We start from the raw sequence: 27,313 nt of genomic DNA, 5'->3' as shown, positions 1-27,313 counted from the left end.
TACATTACAGTAATAAGGGCATTCTGAATATTTCTAGTTATTATTGCAAAAGCAGACACTTTATTTTGTATTCAGTACTGATCTGCTTCTTCTCTACTTCAATTTACCAGGAATTTTGGACCACAAAAACTTCCTTGGAAAATCCAACTACTGTTATCTTCTCCTGTTTGTGGTTCCCAGAATGCTTGCAATGCATTCTTTGATGTTCCACCAGTAGGCACTTTTTCTTTTATTTATTCATCAAGGACCAGGGTGTGATTAGGGTGCTGGGCTGGAGGTTAGCATTCAGGACCCTAGTGCTGCCCTTGGGCAAGGTAAGCTCCCATCCTTCGCTCCGGAGACATGAAAGAAACCTGCAACTGGGCATCCCCCAGGCAATAGTGATGTCACCAGCCTGTCCTTTCAACCCTGAAGTGAGTGTTCCAAAATGAGTGTGATGTGATTTATTCATCATATTTATATAGCTGTCCATCTCATAAAATGTGAGTCTTGGTGGAGCACAATAAAGAAATTAAAAAAACAATAATATAGAAAACAATCAACAATTAAGAAATGTCAATATAATTTTTAAAAGGCAAGGAGAGAGCTGTAGATTTTAACAATAATAGAGCTCCTTCCACAATTCTTCATTCCCTTGGAACCCAAACTGATGACACAGCTAAGTCTTAAAGGACTTGTAAAATGCTAACAGAGATGGTGCATGATGTTCCATAAGGCAGATGCTACACAGAAAAGAGGTGCTACCTCTTCTGCTAGATGTGATGGGACAGGCAGACATTGTGTGTGTGTGTGTGTGTGTGTGTGTGTGTGTGTGTGTGTGTGTGTGTGTGTGAGAGAGAGAGAGAGAGAGAGAGAGAGAGAGAGAGAGAGAGAGAGAGAGAGAGAGAGAGAGAGAGAGATGTATGTGTATGTGTTATGTATGTGTATGGGTAGATATATACCTTCTTTTGCGAATAGGCAATAGAATTTCATTTTTAATGTGGGCCAGTATACTCACAGTAAAAAAAAAAATGACAATAAAGGTTTTAACTCCTCTCCCCTCCCCTCCTCATCTCATCTCATCTCATCTCATCTCTGTAGTTTGCACCAGCTGAAGTTTCTAGATGCTCTTCAAGGACAGCCCCATGTAGAGCACATTACAATAATCCATCTTGGAGGTGACCAGGGCATGAGTGACCATGAGCAGAGCTTCCCAATCTAGGAACCGGCACTATTGGAGCACAACACAAAACTATACAAAGGTGCTGCCAGCCACAACTGCCACCTGCTCTTCAAGCAGGAGTTACAAGTCTAGAAGAACCTTCAAGTTGCAAACTGGATCTGTTTGAGGCAGTGTATCCCAATTGACAATCATAGCAGGCAATATCAACAGCTGCAATTAATAGGTTATGGAATCAGGGCTCCGTTCGTGAAAGGGGATTTCCAGTCTTGCTTATTGGAATTACCATACAGCAGACAGAAAATATAAAACCATCTCTACTGTACCATATAAAGATGTGTGAGAAAAGGAAGTCAACAACTTCACTGTACAGGGGGTGACACCATTAAAAGAATATTTGAAGACTGATTGGAAAGCCTTTCCTGCCCGCTCAGAGGCTGACAACTGTTATGTCTGTTGTCATAAAACAGGGGTGTCAAACTGGCGGCCTGCAGGCCGGATGCGTCACGTGCAGGCCACGCCCACCCCAGCTCCAGGAATGGGAAAAACATTGCAAAATGTCATGTGACAGCAATGTGATATGGCGAGTTTGACACCCATGCCATAAAAGAACAAAGATATAGTTCTTAGCCCTGTTTATCTAAGTGTTTGGGGACTTCTTTCTTCCCGAGGGAAGTCCAGTAAAGTTGCCAAACTCTGTTTTGCTGAAAGGCTGAAATTTGGCTACTACTTGTAATTTGATTCAGAACTAAATTTATTGGACCAATGAGAAATTCTTAATGTATTTGTGGCTTGCCTCCTTATAAATTTCAAGTAATCTCTAATATGTAATGAGACACCATTATATAATTCAGAGTTGATTTGCTTTGTCTATATGCATAGTTGATTAAGTATTCATTTAATTTTGGGAAAGACAGTAGCTTTGAAGACGAGCTTTGGTAAAATAAATTAGCTCCCAAAATAATTCAGAACTTTTCACCCATATTATTGAGTAAAATAATTATAGCTGAAGGAAGACTTTAAAAAAAGAAAAATCTTTTGGTGCACTGAAAATATTGAGTACATTTTTCTGACCTTAACATCCTTGACTTCTGGTTCTCTCTATTCTCCTCAGTCTGAGGCAGCTAAGAGCTAACACTTTTTCATCCTTTTAAATAAATGATAAATGCACAACAAATGTCAGATCCATCCAAAGACTCACTTTCTCAAACTTAGAGTTTTCATTTTACAAGGCACTGCCTGGAGCTACCAGCAGCACTTTCAAAACACTTTTCACCCAAAGGACTGTCCTGCACCAGATAGTCTCTCCCCAATAAGATCTTCTTTGAAAGACCAGATTATATCTACCATTAGACATCTCAATCTGTACCTTTGAGCCAACCCTGATGCCTGAATTAAGCAAACCCATCCTAATCTGTTCCATTTTAGCTCACCTCGGATGGAAGATTCCTCAGATGGACTATGGCATTAATAAATAAATTAACAACTGATTTGAAAAGTATTAAAATGACTGAGTAATGTGGACTTTTTTCTGAAGAGATTTTTTTTTCTAATATAGTATTTCAATAGGCACGTTTTTTCTTTGGCTCTTTCCATTGCCCAGGAAACATTTTGGAAAGATTGTGGCTGGCAAGAGTGGTTATTTTTTTTGTCTGAATCAGTAATATATAAAGAACATTGATATACGGAGGTTTCTATCTTAACCACTGTAAAATAAATCCCTGTGATTGAATTTAAATGGATACTGAGTGGCTGTACAATTCCTTTCCTTTTCTCCCTTGTTATATTCTAGCTTTGATATATACCCTGGATATTTGTGTGGAAAAGGTTTCTAGCTTTTTTAAAAAAAAAAAACCTAGACATTGTCCTTCTGAAGTAGAAAGACCTTGAAAGAATAAAACAGAACTGGCACTTTCACTATTAAAGGCGCAGATGCAGCCCTCTGATTTTGCTTATGTTAGATGTACGCTTTTATTCCAATGCAAGTTCAAGATTCAGAAAATAATGATGTAGTTTAGCCAGGAGTCAAAATGCAGAGAAGAAACAGGGTATTTTGCAGAAGAATGCATACTTTCATTTTAGAAATAAACAGTCCTTTTGTGATACAAGCCAAAATACTTGCAAATTTTTAATTGGCTCATCAATAAGCTTGGGCTACTTCAAGCCAGCCTTGCTTGCTTCTTCTCTTCTCTGCCTCTGCGCCCCCCCCCCACCAAATTTATCAGTATGGCATGAAGGGGTGGTTCATGTCTTGGCCAAATTAGAGCTTGAGGCTTGCCAATAAGTAACTTCAGAGCACAAAGATTCAATTATAGATTAAATTTGCCAGGAATTTGGGGTGGAGGGAGCAACTGGGAAACTCTTCAGTGGAAGAAAGGGGAAGACTGCAGGAGAGCTGACTACAGGGAAGGCTGAACATAATGGCTGGTAGGGAAACATCCAGAATGGCCCTCAAGTATCTCATACTGTTTCTGAACTGAGAGTTGTTTGGGTTATCTTGCTGCTGTCAACTGAAAGGATAACATGAATTACAAAGCGAGAGAGAGAGAGAAAATCACACAAAGAAACAACCCCCTACTTGAGATAACACACTACATGTACAGTGGGTGCATGCCAGTAGGATGTTATTACGGGGATTATGATAATCAATGAAAGTCAACATACTGCAATGCATCAAGCATCCCTTTCTCATTTCATCATCTGACTCCAATAAATAATGCATTTCACTTTTTTTTTTACTAGGCTGGCTTGCTTGCAGGCCAAAATGGAACAAGCTTCATCAAAACTGAAAAGAATGACTGCTGGAAACTAACTGGAAAACAAAACAAATACATAAAAAATCGATACCTCTTTCACTTCACAGGGCGTACTTTGGTGTTTCTTCCCAATAAGGGGGTGTCGAAAAGATTTTTGCTTGGAACTATTAACTGAAAAGCAATTTGACTGTTCCCACTTTGAGGTTAAAAAGGCAAATTCCATATCCTCTATTTCCTCAGTCTGTCTCTCTTCTCCGTCCGAAACATAAGAGCCATTTTTGTGGAGCAGAAACTCATGGATCAACAGCTGGCAGGCCTCTAAGTCAACTTCACATACTCTTCCTAAAAGATGGCTTCTTCCACAGCTGAAAGAAAAGGCAACATAAAAATCAATAATTTGCTTAGATAAAAAAGCTCATGTCTCATTTAAAATGTCAGGATTCTCTTGGTTTCTTTTAGGGCATTTTGTTTTTACCATTATAAAAACAGTTCTAATAAAAGATTCAGTAGATGTGTTCCCTTGTCAGTTTATTATATTCTTACCCCATCTTTATTACTTTATAAGTAACTCAAGGTGGCAAATATACCAGTGGTGGGTTTCAAAAATTGTTACTACCGGTTCTGTGGGCGTGTCTTGGTGGGCATGGTGTGGCTTCATGGGCATGGCTTCGTGGGCATGGCAGGGGAAGGTTACTGCAAAATCCCCATTTCCTCCCAATCAGCTGGGACTTGGGAAGCAGGGAATAGATGGGGGCGGGGCCAGTCAGAGGTGGTATTTGTCGGTTCTCCGAACTACTCAAAATTTCCACTACCAGTTCTCCAGAACTGGTCAGAACCTGCTGAAACCCACTTCTGAAATATACCTAACACTCCTTACTCTTCCTGTGTTCCCCACAACTACAACCTTGTGAGGTGAGTTGAGTGGCCCTATGACAATTCACAGTGGCCAACTCGCCACAGCAAACTCACCACAGCTACCTTGCCATGGGACAACTTATTGCAGGGCAAGAGTTACACTAATATCAAAGAAATTGAACAGAATAATTAAAGAAAGAATGCAAAAGGAGAGACAAAATGAAACGTGAATGACAAAACTTAAAATATTTATTTATTTATTTTAAATAATTAAATTGAATTGTTAAATTGTCCCACAGTGAGTTGGCCATTGTGCATTGTCCCGCGGTGAGTTGGCGGAGGCAAGTTGGCCAGAGCAAATCGGCCCATTCTAGATTTGGGCTGAAAGTGAGTGACTGGCCCAAAGTCACCCAGTCTAAACAAAATTGTTTGATTAGAATAATAGCTACTTATTTCAGTATGAATTTTGGTGAATTTGGTTACTATCAAGGAACTTGCTTAACATCAAGGGAAACCTGCAGTGACATTCATTTAAGAAGGGATGGTTTAGTTTGTACTTCATCCTATTCTGCAGCTCTTTCAAGAAATCACAACATTCAGTTTGGCCTCATTCAAATATATACTATCTATACAATGACCAGGATCCAATGCTCAAGGCTACCATGGGAGCTTCAGAAAAGCATGAAAGCATCCATTTTCAAGAGTAAAAATACTACAAAGCATGAGTCAAGTCTTTTTGATAGGAAGAAATAAGTAAACACTGGAGTCCATTTTAGGTATGCAGGATTTAATATAAAGCCACAGTCCTCTAAAGAAGCCGGTGAGAAGAATGACCCAGTTATTTTGATTGCAAAAGAATTAGGGACACATAAGAGTACATAGCAATTCCAGCTAAATCTTGTTAAAATGACATAACCTAGTTTCTCTAATGAGCAAATGACAAATAGAAATAATTTTGAAGCTAAGGAAGAATGTAATTATATGGAAGAATCAACTTCAATTTGTTTAAAATTTGTACACAGTAAAGCTAAATTCTTTATTACATTTGGTATCTTTTCTGCAGAGTATATATAAATGAAATTTCCTCATTAAGAAAACATGCAACTGAACCAGTGGTGGGATTCAAATAATTTAACAACCAGTTCTGTGCCCTAATGATTTCTTCCAAAACCAGTTCACCAAACTGCTCAGAAAGTTAACAACCGGTTTTCCCGAAGTGGTGCGAATTGGCTGAATCCCACCACTGAACTAAACTATTTAGGGTATGACTATCTACGCGTAAGAGTATCTGTAATTCAGACAGGTTCAAATGTAAATAAGAGTTGGATTTAACAGTTTCAGACACAAGAAATAAACTTTTTTACTTGTTTAATTTTCCCAGCAATCAATGCTACAACCCTCATGCAGCCTGCTGCTATACATAGTCCTCAACTTATGATGGGATTCCTTCTCTTTCAAACCAGTGGTCCTCTCTGTCCAGAATATGAGTTTGCTCTCCTCAAAAGAGTGAGCCTTGTCTTTCAGATGCAGATGGACTGCTGAATCTGGTCCTGATGAGTTGTGAAGTTGTTGTTTTGTTTCCCTAATGTTTTCAAAAGAAAAAAACCAAGAAAGTCTAATTGCCTTTGGAAAAAGCATGGGACAACCATAACCTGGATGATTGAAAATTTCCATAGATAGTGAGGTTGATGGTACTGAAGCTTGCTTGCCCTAGGAATCTATTGCTGTGTTCAGCAAGACTGGAAGCACCCAAATGAGGATTGGTGAAATGATGTCATGAACTAATTAATAGGCTGACTAAAAAAAACCTGTTAAACCTCAAGGCAAAGGGATTTTGCCACCCTAGCAATTGGCTTGCTCCTGGAATAGAGGACTTCTGAAGGGAAGCTGAGTGGCTGATCCTCAACATGATCATTGGATAACAATACTGAAGGAGATTCAAACACAGGCATAGATGCAGAATTATCAAATTCAGAAAGATCAGCAAGGGTTCTGCTAGATGATGAATAGGGTGGATCTTATGGGTCCATGTCATTGGACAAAATCGACCTTAAAGAAATGTCCTGGAGCAGACAACATCCTAAGGATATGACAATGACACCTGCAAAAGCTGCCTTTGATGCAGTCAGCCCAAGACAGCATTAGATGGCAGAATTTGAGCTCACATACTGTAAATGTGGGAACTAGACCCTGCAACAAACCCAGATATCTCCCAGCAGCAGCAGCATCACAGCCCCAACAAGTATACACACAAGATTAGAGGCATCTTCATATGTTCTCACTGTAATGTGATATATGGCATCATCTGTCAGTGATGCTCCTCTGGATTCTAGGTAGGACAAATAGAACAAACTTTATACAAAACTATTAATGGGCATAAAGTTTGACATCAGCATTCAAAAAACGCCCAAAGTAATATCAAAACATTTTAACGTCCCAGAACAATCTATGAGGTGGCTGTTTTGGGGAAATGGAACTTTAAACACACCACTGAGCAAAAATTACTAAAAGTTTTAGTGCAGAAAAGAGCAAAACTAATTAGGAGACTGGAGATTAAAACATGTAAAGGAGGGTTGCTGGAATTGGGTATTTCTAATTTAATGAAAAGAAGGACTAGGGATGACATGATAGCAGTGTTCCAATATTTAAGGGGCTGCCACAAAGAAGAAGGAGTCAAGCTATTCTCCAAAGACACCTGAGGGCATGAGAAGAAGCAATGGGTGAAAACTAATCAAGGACAGAAGCAATCTAGAACTAAGGAAAAATTTCCTGACAGTTAAAACAATTAAGCAGTGGAACAACTTGCCTCCAGAAGTAGTGAATGCTCCAACACTGGAAGTTTTTAAGAAGAGATTGGATAACCATTTGTCTGAAGTGGGGTAGGGCTTCCTGCCTGAGCAGGGGGCTGGACTAGAAGACCTCCAAAGTCCTTTCCAACTCTGTTATTCTGCTTTCAGACAATCTCAGAAGATCTCAACAAACACAAAAGGTTTTTAAGATATTATAATTGTTAGTTGATAAAATACTGACAATCTCTCTCAAATGTAATCTGCATCTGCGTAATCAGTCTGCTTTCCCTTCTCTCCCCACCCCAGTTTAAATCCTATATAAATTTAGTCTCATGAAATGAGACAGAACTCAACCATGTGCCATTGAAGAACATTTGTTAATTTAAAAGGGTGCTACCTGACTCCTGATTTTTACCACTCTATAGACTAACACCACTCTCTTCCTACAAATGTCACAAATGAAAAAAAAAAAAAAAAGATTGCAACCAGCCTGTTCAGTAAACGCCTGGACGTTTTCAAAAGAGTTCACTGGGTGACCTTCACCAAGGCAAAGAAAGGCACAGTTTATGCCCATACAAGGGAGGAAGTTTACTTCTACTTCACTAGCACTTGTAAAATGTCATGAAGCCAAAAGCTAGAGGCTTGCAGAGGGAGAACAAGTTATCTTGATGAACAGCTCTAAGGAGATTTCAAGAAGAGTCAAAATAAAACTGAGAAATCAAAGAGAAAAAGCAAAAATGTTTACGAAGGAGAATCGGTTCAAAGATGAATGTGTTGCATGCTGTGACTGCTAAAAACAGAAAAAAAGGTTTTAGTGGGAAACACCCCCCCCCCAAGCTGTATGGTGTATGTGAGGATGGGGCTCCCTCCAAACAATTTTGCAACTTGAGGGTTTCGACTGGAACTCTGAACAGTGTCTCAGTGATGTCTATAAATCACAGAAACCAAAATTAAGTTTTAGTTCCTGAATTAATTCAAGATTCAACCATATGAAAGTAGTTATGTTTGCATGGATTAAACATGGAGGGGGCAGATATGTTTGGATTTTAATATTTAAAAAAATAGATTTCTTTCCTTCAAGGCTGCCTTAATAGAAAGGCAGTCTTATTTCTGAGTTGATCAAATTCAATTTAGGTTCTGCAAGTTTTTTTATTTAAATTTGGAAAGTTGTAGAACTTATAGGACTGGAATTTCTTAATGCTAGATAAAATAAATGGATACTTGGTTAGTCTGTGCAGGCACCAAACTGTAGGACTTTATGTTCTATGTATATATGCATTCATTTGATTTAAAATGAATATACTACTTATGCTGAAATATACTACCTGTGCTGTAACTCAGTTCACAATTAAACTTATTAATGAAAAACAGCAAAATAATATGGAAGCTGTTCAAGGTTGATCCAGATACTTAAAATATGAAAGCAGCAATGAAATGAAACAGAACTGGACAGTTTCTAAAAGAGAAGGTTTTCACCAACTTCCTGAAAGCTATGCATGAGGAAATACTTGGGAAGTATAGCTACAAGTACTTTTCTAAGGAACTAGAATAATTGATTCACCTCTTATTAACCTACTACTGCTTCTTCCAACAAAAGACAATTACAGGCATTATACTCTTTTACTCTTTGCAGCCTTATTCTTACTACGCTCTTATTTTCTACAACTTCTCTGTTGGCCCAATATTCCTCTAGAACTGTTCCATCAAGAATATTATCTTGAGGAGAGTGACAGACCTCTGCAGTGCTGTACTTTTGGGATGTGAAAAATGGCCTTAAACTGAATGGATTGGAACTATCTATTTTGGATTCTTTGATAAATGTATTATGTTTATGCTGAGCTACAAGGCAAGAGAGTTATGGGATTGGGGCACGCAGAAGATCTGGTTGTTACCCTATTACGGTGGTTGGAATTAATAATTTAGATGAAAGACATTACAATAGACACTATATGGAATACAAATATAAAGTCACTCGGGTGGTTTTTTTATATATGAAGACATCTACTATTGATGGGGGCAGATGGTAATTGAAGATACCGAACATACTGTTGGAATTAGGATGTGATGTTACCCTAACATGGGTGATGGAGTTAACAATCCAGCTGAAAGACATTACAGAAGATATCATATGGATTACAAGCTTAAAGTCATTTGAGGATTTTATTTATATAAGGGAATACTTCTTAGTGGTGTGGGCAGAAGAATAAAGATATTAAAAATTATTATGTATGGTAGTCGTGTAGGAAAGTGGGTGGAGATAGGTTAGCTTATTGATTGTTTAGTTTAAGAAAAGGGATATTATGTTTAGATATGAATACATGTAAAAGATTTGAGTTAAGAGATATATGTATGGGAGTGGCTGAAATGGGCAGACTATGAGTTGAATAAATGTCAAATTAGGATTTATTATATAGTTTTATAGTTGAAGATTGCTTTGAAATGTTATATTAATATATATAAAAGATTTGAATTAAGAGATATATGTATGGGGGAGGAGGAAAAGGGTAGATTATGAGTAGAAATTGCTAAACTGGGGGATATAATAATATTATTATGCTAAATTAGGAGTTATTATATAATGTTACAGTTGAATGTTATTTTGAAATGTATAGTATAAGGGGGATATAATAATATTATTAGAAAGAAAGGGTCAGTGTATGGGGGGTGGAGCAAAGGGATGGTAAAGTATTATAGAATTTGGGTTTTATTTTGTAGAAGCCACAGGGGGAGGGGAGGGGGTGGGGAGGTTAGGGAGGAGGGGGGAAAGGGGGAAAAATTGTATTTGAAAAACTTTTCCAATAAAAAAAAAAAGAACAGATTTCTTCAAAAGAGACTTGGACTGAGCTGCCTTTTTCATTTAAAATAATGGGAAGAGCTATTAAATACTATCCTGGAAGCACTACCCTGTTTCCCTGAAAATAAGACATCCCCTGATAATAAGCCCAATTGGGCTTTTGAGCGCATGTGCTAAAATAAGCCTCCCCCCGAAAATAAGCCCTCCCTGAAAATATTTAAACGCAGATGTAGAAATCAGGTAAGATGGCAAGAGGAGCCCCATCTTGCTCCACGCATCCCAAAATAATAAGACCTCGGGCAGTGGTGGGTTGCCCCCAGTTCGCACCAGTTCTATAGAACCAGTAGTAAAACCGGCGGGAGGCTCTGCCCACCGACCCCGATGTCATCAGAACGCTTCTGCACATGCGCAGAAGAGAGCAGGTGCGAGCGAGTGAAGCGAGCACGCGCGGCCCCGTTGCGAACCGGTAGTAAAGGTATGTAGAACCCACCCCTGATTTAGGATGATAGTTTGCCATAAGTGTGAGGAAATTCCAACAAATGCAACAATTCATTGTGAAAACAGGTTTCTCCTTCTGCTTTCCAATCACACACTGCCTAGTTGCTTCTCAGTGACTGATTATATGTTTTCTCTCTGCTAAAAGTTAAACACATCAACAGCAGTTAGAATCTGCAGTTTCCTGGCTGATAATAATAATAAAAAAAAGCAGTTTCTGAACTCAGGCTGCACAATACCAAATCTAAATTGAAATCTAAAAATAGCCTCACAAAAGAGTTAAGAGTGAAAAAAAAGCTGACATCAATAACTTGAGGGCAGAGCAGCTCCTTGGATTTTATGAGAGGGTACCGATTATGTAACTATTCTTGTTACGTTGGGAAGCATTCAAGAAAATGAAGGGGAAGAGCAATTTTTCTACTGCTGAATCCAATAATGGATGTTTGATTATGGTTATTAAAAACAACATACCGCATAATGCAGAGCAATAACAAGTCATAAAAAGCATTTCAGCATGAGTCAAGGATTGGAATTAAGCTCAGTTTCTCTCGGGGAGGGGGGTATTCTTTTCATCTGCCAGACATTTATTTCATCTAGGACACAACTTTAATCACAGCCTGTCATTTTTCTATCAATGTTCAACATCAGTGTGTTATAGTTAAATTATCTCCATGGGAAACTTAAAATGAGAGGCTGCTATAGTTGATTGTTTCTTCTTTGATTTCTTTCTAAGGTGACAAAGATAAGCTTACAGAGTGGAGTTGTCAGAAGCAGGAAATAAATTAACTAATCTATAAGGAAATCAGCAAGGCATCTTGTTAAGAGCTTACATTCTAATTGATTCATTTGATATACTGCCTCATCTTTAAAGGATATTATCTCATGTACAATATAAAGTATTTCACATTTAACCGCTCTAAGCCTTTCAAAAACATAAATCATAGACATTCAAATGGTCCCATCCACAGCCAGCTTGCTATCTTCATTCCCAAGAATACTTCTATTCGATCAGATCAGTCCTTCCTATCGTTGTCCCTCTCTTCCAAATATGTGCTCATCGTTCTATGGTCATTGATTATGCTCACTCCTCATTTAGATGTCCTAGGTCAGGGGCCTCCAATCTTGGTAACTTTTAAACCTGGAGGACTTCAACTCCCAAAATTCCCCAGCCAGCTTTGCTGGCTGGGGAATTCTGGGAGTTGAAGTCCGCCAGGCTTAAACTTGCCAAAGTTGGAGACCCCTGTCCTAGGTTGCCTTCAGGTTTATTCATGAATGAATGAATGAATTGTACACAAATCATGAGGTTTCCCCAAATGTGCTATTCTTTTCCTTTTGTGTACAAAGAAAAGGGGCAGGATGGCACTGACAGCACTGGAGAAGCTCAACTAAAATTCTCTCTCTCTCTCTTTGTGGAACTATAAAACACATTTAGAGGGAGGAGCCAATGGTAATCAGAATGCCAATCTTTGTTCCTGTGCTTAGTATGCTAAGATATTGTTTTAGCTAAAACAAGACTAGCACTGAGACCATGTATTTACTATCTGCATAGCAGTGTCTTTCAATCACAGCAAGTGTAAGATGTGTGGCTGGGGAATTCTGGGTATTGAAGTCTACAGATCTTAAATTTGCCAAGGTTGAGAACCGCTAGCTTAAAGGATTGGGCTTCACTTTTTTCTCACCACCAAATTTCTGGCTACAAATACTTTTTTTTTTGCCAGGAGATGAACTTAGAGGACAGGGTAAAGGGTAGAGGACAGATAAAACAAAACATTTTCATAACTTTCATATACTGAAGTTCTACTGAAACTGTCTTTTTCAATCTCACTCAAGCACGAGGAGCTGTATTTCATACTAATTTGATTCCTGTGATTCAGATATTCAGATGTGAAAATGTCAAGAGCTGCACAACAATGCAAGGATGTTTGTTTGTTACATTTATACCGTGGGGTCTCACAAGACTCTTGGAGGTTTTACAGAAATACATATAAATCATTAAAACATCTATAGTCCAGTTAAAAGCATACAAAAAACAAAGGATATGCATCAACTTGCAAATGCCCTCTGGAAAGTTTCTGTTTTCAATTGCATTCAGATGGCAGCCAAAGTTGAAACTAACCAGAGTTTTAGTGTGGAGAACACTTTTTTTAAAAAAAAATTTGATTTATATGCCGCCCTTCTCCGGAGATTCAGGGCGGCTTACAATGCGTTAAGCAATAGCCTTCATCCTTTTGTATATTTATACAAAGTCAGCTTATTGCTCCCACAAACTGGGTCCTCATTTTACCTACCTTAGAAAGGATGGAAGGCTGAGTCAACCTTGAACCTGGTGAGATTCGAACTTACAGTAATTGCAGACAGCTGGTGTTAATCACAATGCTTTTAGTCTGCTGAGCCACCAGGCCCCTATTCAATTAATAGTGATGAGGGCATGAGTCACTGTACTAAGATTTTCTTATTCCAAGTAGAGTTGCAACTGGTGCATCAGCCAAAGCTGAGCAAAGCTTCTTTCCCCCAGCCATGACTTCCACCTGCTGTTCAGGCAGCAGCCATGAGTACAGGAACACCATCAAGTCCCAGACGTACTCCTTCTGCAGTAGTGCTTCTCCATCAAGAGACTCTCTGGAATTGCCCAGGCAATAACTCCATCCTGCGTTGATTCAAAATCGGATGCCCAGACACCAGAACAAAACCTGAGCAGCCTTACCAGCCTAGGATAGAGATGTAAAGCTGAGCATTGTCAATATACTGATAGTATTGAATCCCCAATCAATGAATGACCTCACCCAGTGGTTTCAGATATTACACAATAGTGGGGAAAGAACCAAACCTTGTCACTCTCCATTGAGAATCACCCTCTTCCACCACTAACTGGAATTGGCCATGGAAGAAGAAAAAGAAGTTGCTGCAAAACAATAATCCCAATCCCTAACCAACTAGAAGGATGAGATACTTAATGCTAGTGCAGGCTACTGGAAGTCCAAAAGGATGAGGCGTGGTGGCACAGTGGTTAGAATGCTGTATTGCAGGCTACGTCTGCTGACTGCTGGCTGCCTGCACTTTGGCAGTCCGAATCTCACTAGGCTCAAGATTGACTCAGCCTTCCATCCTTCTGAGGTCGGTAAAATGAGGACCCAGAAGGTTGGGGGTAATATGCTGACTCTGTAAACTGTTTAGAGAGGGTTGTAAAGCACTGTGAAGCAGTATATAAATCTAAGTGCTATTGCTATCACCATCCATCTCCTTATAAAGATCCTCCACCAATGTGACCAAAGCTGTCTCCACCCAATCACAATCGTGGACCCCAAATGACAAGGAGCCAGATAATGCATTTCATCTAACGCATACCTAAGCATTAGTCTAAAGATGCTAGGACTTATAGTCTAGTCACAATTGAAGGATTCTTGGCACTCTGTTTCTCTATTTTTGAACTGGATATGCTCAATGACTTAGATTTGGTAGTATCTCAAGCCTATGCAAAAACTTCCTCTCTTGCTTTTAAATTCACAATTGTACATTCCTCCAAAATATATTTTTTTTTTACCATCAGAAATATTGCATGGTGGAGCATCTCTCTTGGAGCAAGAGGATCTGCCAGATGCAATTCTTTGGATTTTTTTGAAATATATTTTAAGAACCGTGTCTTAAGGAAATAGTATAACTTAGAAGATTTTTAAAAAGGAGATCCAAGCTCAATTCAGTAGCCTGGAAGGATAAAGGTAACCTTGGATCAGTTTGGAATCAAAGAGTAAAGTAAGAACTGGGTGGTTGTATTTTGCTACTTCATAAACATCAAAGGGATCTGTCAAGGACAGAGAGTCCTACAATCTGACCTATTTCTTATGCTGATTTTTTAAAAAAGTTGAAGCTTTGCAAAGAATATATAAGCACTATAGAATCTCTAGCTCTGAAATGGTTTAGTGCAGTTTCTTTATTTTCCAGCTAATCAATGATACTACTCCAGGACTTATTAATTTGAGACTTGGGGAGAAAAATATCAAAGACATTAAAAAAAAAAAAAACAGGACCTTGTTTTGGTATCCTCCAAATCATTTCCTGCAGTGAAGCCTGCCAGGATTGTGGGGTATTTCACACCTACCCATCTCCTTTCCTTAGAGGGAAGAATGATTATGGGAAAACAGGCAGGTCTCCCAAGATCTGGAAAGGAAAGCTCAGAGCTGCCTTTCTTGTCTTTACAAATAACAGAACAACAGGCTTCCCAAACTTGTTACCAAATGTTAATTTTTAAGGAACTATTATCCTTAAGAAATAAATTATTAAAGGATTATTCTTCAATTTTGTATTAAAAATTCCTTCTTACAGAATTATTATTCCTTAAGGAAATAAGGCTGGACTCCATCTCCAAAAGAATCAAGCAACTTTGTCTGACAAATGCCGAAAAAATTATTTTGCACATCCCTGCAAAAGGTTTGCCAAGACTTCCTACCCAAGAGGACACATATCAGATTAAATAAGGCAGTGGGACATCAGTCTATGGATAATGTTTCACCACTCTTATCTCTCCAAAGTAGACCTTAATAGTGGCTTTAAATTGAACTGCATTATATCATAAGTCTAAGGAACTCCACCACCAAGCCAAAAACAGGCAGGGAGGCTGATACAACAACAATACCAACTGATTCCTACAGCCCAACTTAAGGAACAGGGAGTCAAACCCAGTAATCTCTGGAGCAGCACCCCTAAAAGCTATAAGGGATTCCCAGATGACAATTGCCAAACTTCCAAACTTGGACAACTGCCAAACTTTCCTGGCCTGAAATCTCAACTGAAGTCAGACCTGGAACCCAGCTGGGTGTATCTCCAAAAATGCCCCCACCTTCTGGGCCCAACCTCGATAACACATGCCAGGTTGACTCTCTCATCAATGATTGGATTGCAGAGGAAGGAGACCTTATTACAGTCTGACCTTACATTTGAAAGCAGCAGCCAGAAACTGGGGCATTTGAAGGTCTGCTGACTGGGTACAAGGGCTGAGACAATAGACCTTGAATGGAAAGCAAGTGTAAGATAGTGGCCAGTCCTACATTCTCCAAGAACTGTCCACTTCCTGTCTCCCATGTCTCCCAATGCCCCCATTGCTATAATACTTTGGCATACCTGTACATCCCCTAAAGGTAGCACCATCCCCCACTCTAGACCTCCCAGTTCCTAATGTCCTCCATTTCATTCATCCCAGGGAAGCCAAATACCTTGATCATTTTAGCTTTACTAGCTCTCAGTGTCATCAGGATATCCTGTGACCCCCCCCTCCCTACTCCACCCACACAAATACATTCACAATAATCACACTCAAAGGGGGCCCTCCTCTGATGCTCTCACCATCTGGCTATGGCAGGAGTACACAACTATAGCAACTTTATGATCTGTGGACCCTAACTCCCAGAATGGCTGGCTCAGGAATTCTGGGAGTTGAAGTTCACAAGTCATAAAGTTGCAAGGGTGACCCATTCCTGGGCTAAGGGCTCCCTCTTCATTTACACCTCTGGCCTCATCAATCTCTCCTCTGGCTGTCACCCAGAAAAGAAGAAGGAGAGCAATGGGAAACCCACAGTTCAAAATCATCAGCAACTTAGCCAAAAGATGGAATCCCCCCAAAAAGAGTTTGTGCCTTCACCAAGGGTCCAAGAAGAAAGAGAAAATGTTTTCTCCACCTCCTCTCTCTTTTCACTGAGTGAAAATAATCTTTTTCAGATTTAGGATAATCACCTAACCACATTAAATGGCTCTCCCTTAAAAAAATGCTATTTATTTTGACTGATACAAATAAAAAGTAGTTTGGACCCTGAAAGAACAGCGATAAGGGATTTAGAATCCATCACTGTCTGGTCCGTGAGATACCGTGAAATTTTGCATCAACATGTGATAAATACAACTGCAGTCTTTCAGAAGAAATGATTGAGATATCATTATTATTATGATTATTACTAAACTGATATGATGTCATTTGTAAACAGTTTGAAAAAAGAGGGTGCAACAGAGCTCAACAAATAAATAAATCACTTATTAATTAGAAGTTTATCCCTCTGCTCTAAAGACTCAGGTCAGATAACAAAACAAGGCTGGCTGGTTACCAACAAAACAGACAGGAGAAAATGGCAAAAGGGGAAAAAGAAATAAAACTAGATGTAATAATAGCATGTTTTATTATACTGAGCTCACTATACATGCAGACAGGATAAAAATAACTTTTTAAGAGTTAGCAGTTAATAACAACCCTCAGCACTGAAAATCTTGTTTTTTGCTCTCAAAACAGTATCAAAATTGATTTTCATGGGATTCTAGAAGGACAAAAACAATTACAGGGTATGATTTGTTTATGGAAATCCTAGAATCCATGGTGATAAGGATTACACAAAATCAGGGCAGTAAAACCTATCAGTGACCAAAAGTTATTACAGCTGTATGCCTGCTTTTCCCCAGAAATTAATGTTTGTGATATTTATTTCTATGGCATAATCTCCTCATACTTAAAGGCACAGTAAGGGCAGCGTCTTCTACCAGCAAAGCAATGTTGTCCCTGTACTTTCAAGGAAAGTGCCCCTAAAGACTCCTTTGAATATTATAGCCACACAAAGTGTAATATTAGATAAAGCTGGACTTATATTTACTCAAATTGTCCCTTAGAATATAAAACAAAGCCACGTTCTTTATATAGTCTTGTATCAGGACTTGGGCCACTCTACGCTGGAAATTGGGATCCATCTTGGACATTTTAAAAAAATCTAAACTTTCTATTAATGGTTCTGAATATCATGTAAACATATTCAGATAGCATCCTATTTGTACTTTTTAATCTGATTTTCATTGAAAACTTCTTACCGGGTAATATACAATAATCATATACCAGAAATAATGTATGAACAAATATATTACATTAATAGTTCAAAAAATAAGATAACAATACCATCATTTTGGGAAACTGGGCAAATACTGTAAAAAAATATTTCCCTAACAGAGACACAAAAAATAATGGTTTTCCTTTCATTCCTGGTATAGTTTTCTTTATCAAAATGGAAATCTGATCATTATTCATCAAATTATTAAGGTACCATCCCAATGAAATGTAGAAAATGCTCAGGACCCTTTGAGGACATTGAAAGCCCCATAGCAACTATTACAAACTCTTCCTTTTCTTTCTCTCACATCGAGATCTTCAATCTGGCCAAAGATGAAAAAATCTACCTCTACTAAGTAACCTTAAAAGTAGTACTTTGAGTCACCTGTCAAAGACAGATGAGCATTAACAATGGAATCAGCAGAGCAACCAAAGATAGCAAAGACCCATGGAAGGCACATGAGCCAGACAAGATGACTTGGCAAAAGTGATAGATAGGAGGTCAGCCAAAACAGCAAAGAGTTGGGAGCAATAAAGTGGGAGCAATAAAGTGCTAGAGCCAAGTGATAGTCACCACACCAGAGAACCCACAATAGGATGCTACAAAGTCACAGTGGGAGTTGCTTGCTAGATTAGATTCCTCTCAAACTAAGTGCCATTCCAAAAAACTATCTGGGAAGAATACTGTTATGGCTTTTATTTACAAGAACACCCCCATCTCCTCAGTGTGATCATAACTGCAACATTCATTCCAGCAGACATTTGCTCCATTTTTAAGGAAAATCCATCTGTTAACAGACAACAAGGCATCTGTCCTGGTAGAGCTGGAACTGTGGAATTATCAGCTTGTGCCAAGTTTATTGTGATTTTTACAGAGATTTTAGGTACCATTTGGTCCATTGGTGGGTTGCTCCTGGTTCTGTCCGGTTCTTCAGAACTGGTAGTAAAAGCAGCGGGAGGCTCCACCCACCTACCCGGATGTCATAATTGACAATCTGCGCATGCACAGAAGCTTCTGCGCATGAGCAGAAGCGTGCGGGGAGGGGGGCTCCTGTTGTGAACCGATAGTAAGGGTAAATAGAACCCACCCCTGATTTGGTCTCTTTGGAGTCAGAATTGAATCCTGGTAACCACAATAATAATTCCATATAGTTTTCTAGGCAACATTTTGAGGTACTAGATGAATATTACTCCCATTCTTTTTCTGACCATGATCAAATGAAACATTTAAAATGGACAATGTTGTGCAATTACTTGTAGAATTTGCCAGCAAGGAATAGCCAATTAAATTCTATTTATTTTAGGTGGCAATCTTTAGTATAGGATTATAACTATGAATGCCAATTGGCTTGATGCCATGGTTTATTGTTTTTATATTCTATCTTTCTTCTATTCAAACTGTCAAATTTTATTTATTGTTTGATTTGTTGTCTTAGTCTATAAGAATAGAATTAAACTAAATTAAATGCTACAGAATGTTGAATAAGCCTACAGCTTCCATCTTAGGTTTACTTAGCATTGTATTGACCAATATAAAGCATTAATATTCAGTTATGTTTACGTGCATGTGTGCATATATGGCAGGAGGGAGGGAAGGAGGGAGGGAGAGAGAGAGAGATTACAGATTTTAGTGTAAGCAATATTATGCAGAGGTCAGAAAAGGAATAAAAAATGGTAAAGTGAAGAAAAGCATGAGATACGAAAAAAATTAAATCTAATTTATAGCAATATTGTTTACTATACTTTTTCAAACTTTTTTATTCATATAAACCATCACTTTTTCAAATCTGCCTTCCTTCAAATTGTTATATTATTTTCCAGTTAGTTCAGCAATCTTTAATTAGTGTACGTTACAATATAGTTAGATGTCCTTTAGTTGCTTCAAAGTGACAATAAGATATTCTATATATACTGGTACAGAGAAACCAGCACAACAACCTTCCCCTTTCTAAAAACAACTATTCATATGAGGAACTTTTTAAAAATGTAAATACCTAGATAATCCTGTTATAAAGGAAACACAACACCAAGAGATAAGCCATTTAAGAGGCAACCAAAGCCTTAAGGGAAGCAACAGAGCTCTTCAAAGCTAGAAGATTAATCTCCACAGGAGTTCCAGAAATGAAATAGAGGAAACAAGCTTTATCTGAATAAGGATTAAATAATAATTTTCTTTTCTTGCTTTCTATATTTGTGGGATATAAGGACGAGAATATTTATTGATCTTCAAAGTTCTTGAGAATCTAATAGGAAATTATTTGATGACATGATACAATAAACCATGGAAAAATTCAGCTGAAAGGTGCAGAAAAAAAGACTAACTGGGGGCCGATATAGAGGATTTTCCAGTATTTCAAGTTAAATAGATTTTTTTTTTTAATCCAGAGCTGCACAACTAGAGGCCCAGGACCACCCTCTAAAGTACCGAATGTCCTTGAATGTGTCAGAAGAGGAACATTATGGAATACATGACAGAGACAATATTAAGTTTGCTCATTTTTAGTTATATGTAAAAGAAATGAAATCAAATTTAAATTTAATTGTTGGTCTGCCTGTTACTTTTTGTATACAGTCACTAGCATGCAACATAGAGGCTAAATATTCAGCTCGGAAAAATTGGTTCATTGCCAAAGAGTAAACAAGGCATTTCAAGCCTTAACTTATCAAACAATTCACTTCTCAGCATGAAATTTTTAGAAAGCAAGAAGATCCATATCCTCTATGGATCCAGCACTATAAATTCAGCACTATAAACTTGGCAACTTTAAGATTTGTGGAACTTCACCTCCCAGAATTCCCCAGTCAGTCAGTCAATCAGTCAAGCCCTGTTCACCCAAGGCTACAATTTGAAGTGTTTGTCCACCTAGTTTTTTGACCAAGTCCATATATATATATTTTAAAATCAGGAAATGTTGGAAAAAAGATTTTTCTTCATCTATAAACTTTCCAAATCTGTCAAAGGAGTGGACAGTGCACTCAGGGATGGCTGCATCCTTTACAGATTTTGAAATGTACATAGGTTTGATAAAAATTATTTGTTCTAGCTCTGTGCTATTTATGCACTTTTTTTCCTATCAGACACAACGACCTTAGTCTTTAACACATTAATTTTCAGATTCTGTATCCTATATCGTGCAAGTCATCTTCACATTTACTGCAAACCATTCAGGTTTGCAACAACAGAACATAAAATGTCGGGTTCAGGTTCCAGTCAATGTGCCTCCAACATCACCAGCCAGCCAGAGGTGGTGTTTGCTGGTTCTCCGAACTACTCAAAATTTCCGCTACCGGTTCTCCAGAACCTGTCAGAACCTGCTGAATAGCACCTCTGCTTTGGGAGAAGATTAAAGAAAAGGTTATCAGTATGGGGTATATGAAGTGGGGAGGGGGCTCAGAAAAGTCAAGATGGTGGTCGCAACCATGTGTTCAAAGCCTCACAGAAAAAAGTCGTGGGGCTTTGACCATATGTATGTATAGTACAGCCATTATATTGACTTTTTTTTTTACTCTCCTGAGGACACCCTTGTTACCAGTCCTAGTCAGATGCATCATTCCTGTTATTGTAAAGAAAAGTATTGTTCTAGTTTGGCACATTTTGGACAGTATGCCACAAAAGCTAGTAGACTCCAAGCAAATTCCTGCTACTCTAGGTAAGCTGTGATTTCTCCATGTTCTACCAATTTGGAGGCCCATGTAGTATACCAACACATTTCTCTGGATACATAAAGGGAATTCGTAATAATGACATTTGTTGTCCCAAACACCTTATAGCAGGAATAAGCTATCATAGTAGACTTTACTCAGAACTAGGAATCTTCAAGACTGCACATTCAGTAACATAACCAGCTAATTCTCCATAGACTTGATATATAAATAATAATATGTTAACATAATAATAACATAAATAAATATGTTAGATTTCTGAGAGGTTAACCTATCTATAAGAGGGGGAGTGAAGTCTAATCAAAGCAGCACTGAAAACATTTTCTAAAAATTTGAAAGATCCCAGGATGTCTTTACCTTTGCAGTTTATCTTCTAGCACTTCCATATACTTGACAGTGTTTTCTTTCAACTTTTTCTCTGTAAGACAAACATGATTTTTTTTCACTGAGAGAAGAAAGAAAAAAGTTATAACAAAAATTATAGAAATTGATAGAAGAATTTTACATATTTCGCTCCAAATGAAATTTTGTTGTGTACAGTTTTCAGATTTAAAGTTAAAGATGTGCTCTTTAATAAGAGTTGCATTTGGCGAGATGGGTAGCTATGTAAATTTGACGAATGAATAAATAAGAAATACCCAGCTGCTAAAACACTAAAGGTAAAGGTTTCCCTGTCAGTAGTATCTGACTAGGGCACGGTGCTCATCTCCGTTTCTTGGCCAAGGGAGTCAGCGTTGTCTAAAGACAATTTCCATGCTCATGTGGCCAGCATGGCTATATGCCAAAGGCACACGTAATACTGTTTCCTACCCACCAAAGTGGTGCCTATTAATCTACTTGCATTTGCATGCTTTCACATCACAAGGTGAGCAGGAGCTGGAGCTAGTAAGGGGAGCTTACCTGTTACACGGAGCTTGGCTCGAACCCAGGCTGTCAGCTCTTCAGCTGACAAACTCAGTATCTTTAACCACTGAGCCATTGTGTCCCCTTGCTAAACACTACAAGTGGAATAAGATTCATGAAAGAAAACACACCAGTTTCTTCAAAGATGGAGAATTGTCTTAGGTTCTTTTGAAACTATATCCAGTTTGTGGGACTCAAAAGATGCATCAACAGCACAAGTCTTTATACAACCAGGATGTATTTCTCCCTACAGTCTGAGAAGATATTGTGTGCTTGCAAACTGTCCAACATACAGAACTGCACCAGAATATATAGCTCTAACTATGTCTGTTATTGTCTCACTCTATATTCCCTCCTGTTGATAGTAATTCTACTTCACTAGACTGATTACTAGAAACACAACTTGTATTACTGCTCACGTACTAGTCTAAACCCCACAGTATTACTAACAAGGTTTTCTTCCTCCAAATTCTGTTCTGACTCCTAATTTAATTTCTCTCTCCAGAGGTTTTTCTGCTTCCTTGATAGATCTGCTTCTCTACTTCTTTCTTCCTGACCCTTCCTTCTCTTAGAAAAAATATTCATTATTTTTTTCTGGCTGCTTTTTGACTGTTTTGCAGGAAGAAGCACACATACCTGTTCCACAGCAAAGCTTTTATAGGCAGCTTTGTCAGTGCTAACATTGGGGAAAGGGATCAAAAGGGAGGGCTGAAGGCCAGCAATTGTCTGTGGATCTGCTCCTCACAAGAACATACATGACAAGGTCTTTAAATATTTGTCTATAGAAGGACCTAATTATTGATTGTGATGGCCTGAAAAGAGTAAAGCGAGTAAATCCTATGTATATAATAATCTTAGAACTAATCATTCCAGAGACATCATTTACTCAGATAAGGTTTTAAGATTTCAGCATTTGTTAAATTTAAACCCCATTTACAAGCAGCTATGTAAATCAGCATACATGGAGAAATTGGTCCATAACATATATGGTCCAATAACATTGCAGAGATGCCCTCACTTTAGGAACCCAACCTGTGTGAAAAAGAAACTTTCACTACCTAAAAGATGGGAAATGAAAAAAAAAACCTTAAAACATTGGATGGATTACCATGTCCAAGTGTGTTTCTCCACTAATTGGTCTGATGTTTCTGATAGAGGTAGACAGACTTATCAGGATAGACTTTTCTGTTCCTAGCTTCTGGTGATCAAGAGACTTGGTCCTTAGATACTCCAATTTGGTTTAAATCAGGGGTGAAATGCTCCCAGTTCGGACCGGATCACCCGATCCGGTAGCGATGGAGGCGGTTAGTTTGGAGAACCGGTAGCAAAAATCCCTGCCCCCCCACCCCTCTCCATGCCCAGCTGAGCCACACAATCATCAGATGTTTTTTTTTTACTTTTAAAAGCATTTTTTCTGCAACCTCTTCGGCCAAAAAATGCTTTTAAAAGTAAAAAAAAAAGCCTCTGATGATTGCGTGGCTCAGCTGGGCGGGGGGGGGAGCAGAGGGGCAAGGATTTTTGCTACCAGTTCTCCGCCTCCATTGCTACCGGATCAGGCGATCCGGTCCGAACCGGGAGCATTTCACCTCTGATATTACCTAATTTAACCTAAAAATGCCTATATCATGTAGGGGCTAGAGGAAATCTATCCACCTTGGTCCATGGTCTGATAATTTAAAAGGTGGGGAAGAATCACATAATATGTTTTATATGAGGCATATCATCTTTACACCAGAGTTAAGGTATATTTAAATTGCCCCTATTTATTCTAAACATTCTTCTATCTTCCAGAGTTCAATCCGAGGACTGTAAAATTACTGAGATGTGGCTTCCTTGAATCTCACAGCAGTCTCATATAAAAGTTAAAAAAAAAAAAAAGTAAAGTCTTCTACCTGTGTTCAGGTTTAAATAGCAAACACTGTCAATCAAACAGGTGATAAATCCTTTGATAATACAACAGCTTTATGCTCCAGCTTTCATTCCTCTCTGCCCTGATCTCATCATCATACGGCCCTGGAGGATGACATAACACTCTCCTTCATTCTAATGTACAATAGCAATAATCCGGTAACTGGAGGAAAAAGGGATCTCTGCTTCATAATGACTTTGTTTCTAACTAATGTTTCAATATATTCTATTACATGAATGATAAACCCTAGTTCCAATTTCTCCTGCTGTGCCAGCTGGATTTTAATGGGATATTATCTGACATAGTAATTCTTGCTTTTCGCAGTTGTGTCCTATTCCCTATGTGCAGTTTTACAACGTCCTTGAAGCAGATAGCTTAATAAATCAGGAGTACTCAATGACAAAAAGGGACCAGGTAGGAAACCATCAATAAGCGAAAAGTAGGTCAGTTAAAAAACCCTCCAGGAATAACATACACAGAGTTCCATCAAATGCTTTATCTAAACTGAAATGACAAAGAACATCATATGATTCTCTCACGTCACAGGGAATAAGTTAAAACCCTTTAAAATAACAGTCAAATTATTTCCCACCAACCATTTGAAGAAAATGCCACCAAATATATCTGGATTTTCATTATGTTTAGATTGACTCCAAGCTACTGACATGAAGTTTTAACTGAATGCAAGTCAGTGGCAATTGCTCAAGGAAAGGGAAGTATAGGAATCCAACGTTTCTAAATCAAACCACAAAAAGAATGTAATTGTGCTACAAGTTGGGCAAGAGAGAATTATGCAACTGCACTCTATGTACTGTATACGTCAAAAGATTTGTTTTCATTATCTCTTTGTGTTCTTGTCCCCAAGGTTGATGTGCTCAGCTCTTATTGGCCATAAAAGAGACCTACCCATATAAATATTATACCTACTAATGGAAGAAGATAATAATAAAAACCATCCTTTGCAGACACAAAATATGCTTCTAGCAGTGCCCTTTTTTATGCTTATCTCTTTGGAAACAAGACTGTAATGCTGAAAGCACCATCAGATTGTATAGAAGAAAGGCAGCCAGACCAATACCCATCCTCCCAGCATCTATTTGCTAATAATATTATACTGTCGTTGCAGGATATTAATTCAGAAAAATCTGCTTTAAAATGCTATGAATTATTCCTAGGGTTCTAAAATGAATGGATTCATGTGAATACACCATACGCCCCATATTATAGCAATAGCAGTAGCACTTAGACTTATATACCACTTCATAGTGCTTTACAGCCCTCTCTAAGTGGTTTACAGAGTCAGCCTATTGCCCCCAACAATCTGGGTCCTCATTTTACCGACCTCAGAAGGATGGAAGGCTGAGTCAATCTTTAGCCGGTCAGGATCGAACTGTACCTTATATGATGAGCACAAGAGCTCAGAATAGGCCAAAATTATATTTCCAAACATGCTATTGCAAGAATAATATGATGCTTGAAACAAAGCTGATAATCTTGGTCTGTATTTCCAGATTCCTACTCCTCTTCTAGGCATAACAGTCCTAAGAATTAAAGGAATTGTCCACAGTAGGTAACCAAGGCCAAAAAGAGATGCACAAAACCACAAAACTATTTAGGTAAACAGAAAATTAGAAGGTCTGCAAATACTTACATATTTAAAGACGAGCAGAAGTCAATTACCCAAGCAATCATCAAGAAAAAATAGAGTCATACTTACCGTAGTACTTTCTGATATTATACTTTAAAGTATTATTTCAGTGACAGGAGGATAAATAACTTACTAAAAACATAGAAGAAAACTGGTGAAACATCAGAAGAGCCTTGCTGGCGCAGTGGACTAAGTGCTGTTAAAGTAGTACTTAGCTGCCAGCTGCCTGCAATTACTGCGAGTTCAAATCTCACCAGGCTCAAGGTTGACTCAGCCTTCCATCCTTTCGAGGTAGGTAAAATGAGGACCCAGATTGTGGGGGCAATAAGATGACTTTATATAAAAAAGAACACCGCTGGGGGGGGGCAAAAGCCCTACTAAGCAGTATATACAAAAGTATGAAAGCTATTGCTTAACGCATTGTAAGCCACCCTGAGTCTCCGGAAAAGGGCGGCATATCAATCGAACTAATAAATAAATAAATAAATAAATAAATAAATAAATAAATAAATAAACAAACAAACAAACAAACAAACAAACAAACATTAGTTCTGGAAATTAAATAAAAGTATCCATGTAGTTTTGAACTATGCCCACATAATACACTTGAATCAGAAGGTTTAGTATGCTATAATTGCAATAAGCCCAAAAACATTATGTGGTGTTCACAAGTATACGGTCTCTTAAAGTTTTTGTTCTAGCTTTAGGCTTTATTCAAGTTTGTTAATAAAAACAATCTGTTGTCCGCAAAAAAGATTTAAGGTGACTTTCAATAATGAAGGCCAATGCAACTGAAATTATGATTATGTGAAACAGATGAGGAGTGGTACAAGCTTCTTAAGGAGCATAAAAGAGAAATGTTAACATAAAAGAGAAATTTTAACATCGCAGGTCAGGAGCCAAACGTGAGCTACAGTAAGAGTGCTCCTTTTTCTTTATGCAGACCACTAGATCGTCATCAAAAGTTTTTAAGAACTACCACACAGGCCTCAAGGCATGTTTCCTTCCCTGAATGGCATGTGCCAAATCACAAAAATTAAACAAATGACTCAAATCTGACAAGATGATAAACTATTATGAACTTGTGATTATATCCTTTCTTCTACTTTTAAAAAATTATGTTGAGATCTACACAAAAGATCATCGGCTTTAATGGTCTTTGGACCACAGGTTGAAAACTAGTGAGCTACAGAATCTTAGAAAAGCAGGTGACAATTCCCAATGGATGAGGAAGTTCTAGATTGAACCAGATCCCTCTTCAGGCATTCAGCTGAATGAACGGAAAGCTTCAAACTGGATGGAGAACTGATTGTGCATGTTGTTTGTGCCCCTTCCCTCCCCAATCTCCATGCCTTCCATTATATTGAAGTCTAATTGGAAAGCTGCACTTGTACAGTATATGCAAAAGCATGACTACAGGTATTGTGTATTCTGGAATCATTCTTTCTTAGTATCCTGGATCACTCAGCTCAGGGGTGGGTTCTACTGA

The 27,313-nt window shown here is 38.3% G+C and overlaps 1 protein-coding gene across 1 annotated transcript in view; it reads right to left on the bottom strand.

Moving 5' to 3' along the window:
* Positions 1–27,313, bottom strand: part of DISC1 (DISC1 scaffold protein) — a 159,949-nt gene that overhangs the window by 29,148 nt on the left and 103,488 nt on the right. The window contains 2 exon segments of the mRNA XM_060692357.2: positions 4,007–4,280; positions 21,722–21,782. Of these exon segments, the coding sequence (XP_060548340.2) occupies positions 4,007–4,280; positions 21,722–21,782 (335 nt within the window).

Source organism: Pantherophis guttatus, chromosome 1 (assembly GCF_059756535.1).
Source record: "Pantherophis guttatus breed Tessera chromosome 1, ASM5975653v1, whole genome shotgun sequence".
In the NCBI taxonomy this organism is placed as follows: Eukaryota; Metazoa; Chordata; class Lepidosauria; order Squamata; family Colubridae; genus Pantherophis; species Pantherophis guttatus.
The sequence above is the reverse complement of the archived record's forward strand: the minus strand, read 5'-3'. Positions and strand labels throughout refer to the sequence as shown.